The sequence below is a fragment of the Sceloporus undulatus genome, chromosome 3, assembly GCF_019175285.1.
Source record: "Sceloporus undulatus isolate JIND9_A2432 ecotype Alabama chromosome 3, SceUnd_v1.1, whole genome shotgun sequence".
NCBI lineage: Eukaryota > Metazoa > Chordata > Lepidosauria > Squamata > Phrynosomatidae > Sceloporus > Sceloporus undulatus.
Window position 1 is genome coordinate 151,146,687 of NC_056524.1, and position 8,337 is coordinate 151,155,023.

Below are 8,337 nucleotides of genomic sequence, written 5' to 3' on the forward strand. Positions count from 1 at the left end.
AAAATTAAAATAAAAGTTACCACGTAAGACAGCAAACAGAAGATTTTTTAGGTGTGGATGATTTGCAGCTTTCTTGAAACTATCCACCTAGGCAAAGCTAGCAGAGCCATCCGCACTTCACAAATAATCCGGTGTGACACCACTTTGACTGCCCCGGCTCTGTGTTATGGGAATTCTGAGCACTGCAATTTGTTAGTAGATTTGTAAGTCTTTTCAAAAGAAAAGTAGATTTATAAATCTTTTCAAAAGTAGACTTGAAGTAGATTTATAAGTCTATAAGGTTTTTATTTAAAAGACACCAAATATATTTGATTTTTTAAAAAAGCAATACATGGCTTTTAAAGCAATACGTTTCTTGGCACTGTATAGTATGGGATTCTGGGGATTGTAGTCTGTGCAGAATAAAGTGCAATCTCTAGGATATCAGGATATGGAGCCGCGGCAGTTAAAGCGGTGTCAACTCGGACGATTGCTGCAAAGAGCCGAGGCGGGAACAAGCGGTTTCAGGCTAAAGAAAACTTTCTCCTTCAATTGGAAAGGGATCTCCCCCCTGTCTTCAGGGGATCGAGTCCGAAAAGGAAAGAGAAAGAATAGAAAGAGAAAGAGAAAGAAAAAGAAAGTCTCCTCTGGGGCCTGGCCTTCCTCCCGCAAAGATCGGGCCAAAGCCGGGCTCCTGTCCTCGGATTGTGTCCCTGGCTCTTCCTTCCTTCTTTTTCCAATGATCCTCCCCACCTCACCCTTTTCTAACCTCACGATTTTTCTCTGCCACTTTTCCCTGCAAAGAAAAAAAACCCCACCAGCCATAATAAACCAAAGGTTTGGTTTTCCTTAGAAAGCAAGGCGGACCTTTTCACCGAATTTAAAACGTAGGCGATAAAATAGCAGTCCTGAGCCTGACAATAACAAGAATACTAGCTCTATAAGACTAAGAGGGGATAAAAGCATTGGGTACTAACAAAACTTTATAGTATAATGACCACGATGATGATTAAAATTATGGCATTTTAATCCAGGCATTTTAAATCCCTTCAACCCACACTTATTAGGTACTTTCGCAACAGTCCCCAGAAGGTGATCTCCAAAGAAAAGTAAAAATCTTGTCGTGTTTTTTTTTTTAATACATCAAATATATCGCACTTTAATCTTTGAAAGCAATACATGATCTATTAGTTTTAAATACATGACGCCATCCTTGTCTCTTGCTCCCTTTCTACAGGGTTGGATTTAAAACTGGGGGGGAAATAAAATAAGTCGCGTTCCTTGGGAAGAACAAAAAGAAGGCAAATGGAGGCTTGGGGACACAGAATTGTTCTTTGGGGCGGGGGTCCTTTTCTTCTTCTTCCAGGAGACATACCCAAAAAAAAACACACCAACTTTTTGGTCTGCAAAGAAATAAAATAATAACAATCGCAGTTGGAAATCCCGAGTCCAGTGAAGAAGTGGTGGTGGTGGTGGTGGTGGTGTTTCCGCTTTGTTTTTGTTTTGTTGTCAAACAAACAAACAACAAAACACATGCATTGAGGGGTGTTTTTCTTCCCAAACCCGCCCCCGATGAGACATTAAATCAAGAACGTACAATATACAATCGTAGCGGTTGGATAAAAGTCCCAGGAAAGAGAAGACCTCTGTAATAATAATAAAAAATGTTTCTTTTGTTCCTTTTTCCTTTTTATTTATTTATATTTATATTTCTACAACGGGTGTTTTCCACTGTTCATTTTTACCCCCTCCCCCTTTTCCCCTCTCTGTCTCTCTGTCTTTCTCCTTGAAGGTTAAGGAGCTGAAGTTTGTTTTGTGTTGTGTTTTAAGTAATGCACTTCTTTTTTTGTCTGTCGGTTTAAAGCGGGTGCCACCGTCGTCTTCCCCGCTTTGCATAAATAAATACAGTGCCCACGGATCCAGTCCTCGAGATGAACACTTCTCTTTGTTATATATATATTTATACATATATATATATATATATTTATATAGAAACCAATCAACGAAACAAACAAAAAAAACCTAATTTTAGGAAAAGTCGGAGAAGCGTCGCTGCTTGGGTTTGTTTTTTTTTTCTTGGCTGCCCGAAACAAAAAAAAAGCAGCCCGCTTGTTTTAGGGTCTCTATCTTTGTGTGTTTGTGTGTATGTGTCCCCCCTTGAAGGAATAATAACAACAACAATAATAATAATAATAAAAAAGAGGCAAAGCAAGGCAGCCCTGGGGAGGCCGGACTCACTGGTATCCCAGGGCGGAGGCTGTCGTCAGTCTCTGGCCGTAGAAAGCGTAAGGGGAGTAATAGGGTCCGGAGGCGGCGGCGGGGACCGGGACCGGGGCTCCCGGAGTAGGAAGGGGGCTCTTGGAGTACGGATGGTAGCGGCTGCTGAGTCCCAGGGCGTGATGGGGGCTGCGGAGGGTCAGGGGACCGGGGCTGCCGGGTCCCCCGGCCGCCGTCGAGGAAGAAGGCAGGTGCATGTGGCATGCCATCGCTGCTGCAGCCGCCGCGGCCGCCAAGGAGCTGGATCCCGGGTATCCCCCCGTGGAGAGCATCTTGTCCGTCCCGGTGAAGGCGGTGTGAGTCCGCAAGTGTCCCAGGAGCTCCTCGGAGGTGGCGAAGCGCTTGTCGCAGGGTCCGTTGGCCGACACCCAGTTGCAGATGTGGGGCTGGGGATCGTTGGGGAGGAGGAAGCCGTAGGGGTAGAGGGGGTGCCCGGCTAAGGAGGGCGGGGTAGCGCCGGCCAAGGAGGACGGGTGGTGGACGCCGGCGTGGAGGGTGGCCGTCGGGGGGCTCGAGTAGACCAGCGGGTAGCCGGCCTTCATGGCCTGGTCGTGGGCGCAGGCGGCGGCGGCGGCCAGGTGGCTGGCGCAGTGGTAGCTGAGGCAGTAGGGGTCGCGGCAGAGGCTGGCCGTCACCACCGAAGGAGGGGAGGCCCCCGCTAAAGGGCTGGAGCCCGCCCCGCCTTTGCCGCCGCCGGCTTTGGAGGGGTCCAGGGCCACCCCGTGGGGAAGGAACTGGGGCGGATAGCCCCCGTAAGCCCCCGGGTAGCTCATCCCCGCCGGCGGCAGCGGGAAGACCGTCTGGCCCGGCTTGTACGGGGAGACCGGCGCCACCAGGCCCGAGCTCAGCACCGAGGCCGCCGAGGAAGGTACCGTCGGGCAGGAGGACTCCGACGACACCGACGAGGAGGACGAAGAAGAGGAGGAAGAGGATGGGCACCCGGTCAGAAGTCCCTTGGCCTCGTGGCCCAGTTCCGCCGTAATCCCTCCGCTGCCGCTGCTGCTGCTGCAAGCCGAAGCTAAGCGGCCCCCGAGGATCGAGGGCTCCGAGCCGCCCTTCCCGCAGCCCCCGTCGGAGCAGGCCTCCTTCTTGTCCCCTTCACCGGCGACGGCCTTGTCCCCTCCGGAGAGCAAGCCGGGCGAGCAGGCCGAAGAGCCCGGGCTGCCTGTCCTTGGCGTGAACGGCTGGCAGGTGGCGCTCGGCACCCGAAAGCCCGACTTCTCGCCCCCGCCGCCGCCCGAGCCTCCTCCGCCGCCGCCGCCTCCGCCTCCTCCTCCTCCGGCCCCCGAGGCTGCCCCCGAGCCCCCCGAGCTCTCCTTCTTCTCCGCCCCGGGCTTGGAGTAAGGCTTGAAGCTGGACTTGTCCTCCACGCCGATGTCGCTCAGCTTCAGCGGGCCCGACTTGGAGGAGTCCTTCTCGCTGTTGCCTCCGCTGCCTCCGCTGGAGGTGACCGAGGAGAGCTTGGAGGAGGGCGAGGGGTCCGGCTTCCCGATCTGGGAGCACGTCTGAGCCAGCAGCGCCAGCGGACTCTTCTTGGCGTCCAGCTGCAGGACAGAAAGGAGGGAGAGAAAGAGAAAGGCAGCTTTTGAGTGGCCGGGAAGGGGAAAAGGCCCAGCAAAGCCAGGAGGAAACTGTACATGCGACCCAAGGCAGAAACCCCAGGATCCAAGCCCTCCCGGGCCCCCAAGTCACCTTCTTTATGTCGCAACCGATGCGTAGGCACCAAAGAGTCACTACTGTAGAATCGGGACGCTTAGCCTAAAGCCTGGGGGAATCTAGTGGGTCGCTTGCCTTCAACCCTGGGGGAATGTTATAAGATAACATTGCCCTCCTTCCTCCAAGGTGAAGGGGAACAACCAATGTCCTGGGGGCCTTAAGCCTAGTTGATCCAATGGATCGGTTGCCCTAAAGCTTGGGGGAATCCAGTGGTTCTCTTGCCTTAAAATCTAGTGGAGCCAGTGGGTTACTTGCCTTCAACCCTGGAGAAATCTTAAATGTCCCTTGCCTTAAGCCTAGTGGATCCGATGGGTCGCTTTCCCTAAAAGCCTGGGGGAATTTAGTGGCTCGCTTGCCTTAAGCCTAGTGGATCCAGTGGGTCGCTTTCCCTAAAAGCCTGGGGGAATCTAGTGGCTCGCTTGCCTTAAGCCTAGTGGATCCGGTGGGTCGCTTTCCCTAAAAGCCTGGGGGAACCTAGTGGCTCGCTTGCCTTAAGCCTAGTGGATCCGGTGGGTCGCTTCCCATAAAGCCTAGGGGATCTTCGACTGCCTCAAAGCTGACCTCGGAGATTTTAACTTTGGACCACCCTTTTCCCGACGCTAAAAGCCGGCCAGCCCTCCGTGGGCCCCAACGACTAAGGGCCCCAAGACCCTTTGCTCTCCCATTGCAGTCTAGTAGGCAAGGGGAGCTTCTCTCTGCTTTTCCCAGACGATCCCCCTCCCCTCTTAAGCGAAGGCAGTCAGACCAGTGTTTCTTTCTTAAACACACACATCAGAAAAAGAGGGGGAAACGACCAGAGAGCTCTTGGCATAAAGAAAGAGAGAAAGGAACGAAACCAAACAAAACCCCCAGCAACGCCCGATCCAGCCCAGCCTGGCTCCAGCTTCCAAAACCGTAACCGAAAGAAAGGGTGGGGCGTCCTGGAGGAGGGGGGGAAGAAGGAAGGAGTCAATGGCAGATTCCCTTGGAAGGGAGGGGAGATCCGAATTCCCTGATTCCCGAAGCAGAAGAATTCTCCCTGCTGGGGGTGGCTGGAGGAGAGTCCCATGGAAACCCATGCCACAGACTCGTGAATAAAGAGCGTGATCGGGACTCCAATGTAGACATGTCGATATCTATTGGAAGTGGGGGGGAGATCGAGGCCGAAATACCGTGCACACACCGATATCAGTGTAAACTGCCCCGAAGGACATAGGCTATCCTTACAAAGGGACCGGGAGGGGGGGCTCTCCGCGTCTCTCTGGCACATACCCCCAGACCCTCTCCCCCTTCCTTACCTCGATGGGGCTGACGGGCGTGGAAGGCAAGGGTTGGAGGTATTCGGGGTGGAGAATGTGTCCCGTCCGGGCCGTGAGCATTTTCAAGATCTTGATGGGAAGGCGCTTGGCCTGGCGCGAAGGGTCCGAGGGGGGCACCGAGTGGAAGAAAGGCTGGGCCCTGGAGCCGCCGCCGCTGAGGCTGTTGCTGCTGCTGCTGCTGAGGCTGCTCAGGCGGAGGAGGGCAGGGTCCCCGCTCGGCCACAGCAGATCGGAGCCGAGGTTGGTGCTGCTGCTGCTTGTGCTGCTGCTGCTGCTGCTTCCGATCTCTCTTGCGCCTCCTCCTCCACTACTTCCTCCTCCTCCTCCTCCTCCTCCTCCGTGCTGATTACTTCTTACGGCAGAAAGCAAGGGGGATGTAATCATGACCCAAAGCCTGGCATGAAAAGGGGCGGCGAGGGGGGCTGCCGGTCAGAAGAGACGGAATCTTGAGAGGTTTAAGGAGACCCTCCCCTCCAGAAAAAGAGAGGGAATAAACTCTCCCCTCCTTCCTCCAAGGTGAAGGGGAACAACCAAGGTCCTGGGGGCAGCTGGAGGAAGAGGCTCTGGGGCGTAATAATCCTGGGGCTCCTGAGTCCCGACTTCCCAGCCTTCCTTTCGCCTCGGTCGCCCTCCGCCTCCGCCTCCCGCCTGGCTCCTGCTGCTGCTCGAGCTGCTGCTGCGAAGGAGAGGCGCTGCCCAGCCCGCCCGCCTCGGATCTGGCCGAGCCCCGCACTTCAAACGCGGCGGAATTAGTCGGAGATTAAAGCCTTTGCCGCCTTCCAATCAAATGGGACCCCGAGGTGATTGGAGGGTCAAGGGGATGTGACGTCACACACCGCCCCCCCTCTCTCTCTGGAGGGGCTTTTCCAAGAGCCTTCCCCTCTCGCTCTTTGAACAGCTTCTCTCTTTCTTTTGAAGACGCTGGCGACAATTTTGTGTTTCTCGTTCGCCGCTCGGCGTCTTTTGTTTATTTGGGGGGGGGAGGGTTCTTCCCCTTTCGACTGGGTTTTGAGAAACGGTGCGGGAGGGAGACGCGAAGGGGGCCCAAAGTTTCCCTCACAAAGCCAACACAGGGCGCCCCTGCTTTTCCTCTCTGGCAACCCCAAAGAACCCCAACCCTGAGGGAAATGTAGAAGGAAACAAGGGTATTTCTTTATATATACACACACAAAAGAAACCCCAAACAAAACCGTGGGGGCTTTTTGTTACTGCCTTTTAGTCCCCGCCAAGCGTCCCTTCCCTCCTTCCCTCCCTTCCCAAAACCAAAAAGGACGAGTCCGGAGACCTCCCCAAAAAAACAGAAGGGTGGGCGGAGACTGGGGGGAGGAGGGGCCACGTGACCCAGAAGCCCCGCCCTCCCCTCTCTCCTCCTCCTCCTCCCCCTCCCCCTTTTTCCATTCTAAGGGGGCGGAGCCAGCAAGCCCCTTCCTCCTCTCTTCTCGTCTCCTGGCGGAGTTGTCAAGGCTCCCCAACCGCAATCCATCAGTTATTTGTCAGCCCCTGTCAATCCTCCCTTGATTTATGTCAGGTTTTGTTGCTGATTACAAGCCGAAGGGAGACTTGAAGGGGAGGAAGGAGGGGAAGGAGGGAAGCCAGCCGAAGACAGACAGACAGAGAGACAGAGAGGCTCCCAGGTTATTTCTCCAGTTGAAAGTGTCGGACTAGGGCCCTGGGGGGGAGCAGGGTTCGAGGCCCGGGCTCGGCTCAAGTCACACTCTCTCAGCCTCAGAGGAAGGCCCTCGGAAGAAATCTCCCCCTGGAAAGACCAGGAGAGGGTCGGAAATGACTCCAAGGCACAACAACAACAGCTGCAGTCCCCGTCAAGCCATTCGCTTGCTAAGGGCTCGAAGCAAATAGGCAGAGTCTTGGGCAGAGCCAGGATGCCAGTCCAGGGGCCATTATGAAGTCAGGCCTATTATGGGACTCCCTGCCAAGCGATCCGTCCTTGGCTGGGAAAGTCTCGAGCTGCCACACTCCCATTGAAGGCCAGAGTCCCCAATAGATCGGGAGGTTGGGGGCAGTGACTCTGGTTCAGATGGGTCTCAGGGAGAGATGCCAATGGATGCCAGGATTTGGGGGTGTTGTTGTTGTTGTTTTTAAGCATGGAGGGGATCTGGAGGAGGGAAAGGAGAAGAAAAGGAGGCAGGAGCTTTAGTGGAATATATATATATATATATATATATATATATATATATATATATGGCCAATCCGTCTCTCAGTCGGCTGGTTTCGACGGAGATGAAGATTGACATCTAGAGCTGCCAAATGCCAACCCTGCCAAGAGCATAAGGGCGACCGAGGAAGATCTCCAGAGGAGAAAACAGGATCCCCCGCCTCTTTCCAAGAAAAGGATCACACAAGGACGGGTCCTTCCTTGTAGGCAAGCTATAATTAATACAGAGAGAGGGCGATCCATAGGACAACAACAACCACAACAACACATCCGTCGTCCTCCTTCCTCACTCTTTCTGTATTAATAATACCTTGCCTACAAGGAGGGCTTCTTCGCAAAGCAGCGGGAAGGTCTCCTGCGGCAAGGACGAAAGGGATGCAAGGGAGAAGGCAGCTGCGACCACACTGGAGGAAATAATGCAGTTTGATCCCGCTTGAACTGCCATGGCTCCATGCCGCAACAAGCTCCCATGGCCAGGATGTCACGGCAGACAGTTCAAGCGGGATCACATCGCATTATTTGTGCGGACGCAGCCCTCGTTACCAAAGACCGACCGAACAAGGCTGCCGAAGGGACATCATTCAAGGAGATGCCAGCTCCCTCCAAGTCCTTACTCTTTCCCCCAGCTTCTATGTGCGTTTTGACAACAACAACAACAACAACCAAAAGCGACTACTCTGTGTGTGTGTGTGTGTGTGTGTGTGTGTGTGTTTAATTTTCTTCTAAAGCCTCTTCATTTATCTTAAGGCTTGCCCTTGGAAGAAATGATTCAAAGACGTTCGGCTTGTTGCCTTCGCAGGCCGCAAATAATTCTATCTAAATATAATAATAAATACTATCTATCTATCTATCTATCTATCTATCTATCTATCTATCTATCTATCTATCTATCTA

The 8,337-nt window shown here is 53.6% G+C and overlaps 1 protein-coding gene across 1 annotated transcript; it reads right to left on the minus strand.

Moving 5' to 3' along the window:
- Positions 1-945: 945 nt before the first annotated feature.
- ZNF503 (zinc finger protein 503) lies at positions 946-6,341 on the minus strand. Its single transcript, XM_042456059.1, has 2 exons — positions 5,250-6,341; positions 946-3,800 (listed from the first exon to the last, which is right to left on the minus strand). Exons 1-2 carry the CDS (start codon positions 5,652-5,654, stop codon positions 2,214-2,216), a joined length of 1,992 nt encoding a protein of 663 aa, XP_042311993.1. The 5' UTR covers positions 5,655-6,341; the 3' UTR covers positions 946-2,213.
- Between the last annotated feature and the right edge of the window lie 1,996 nt (positions 6,342-8,337).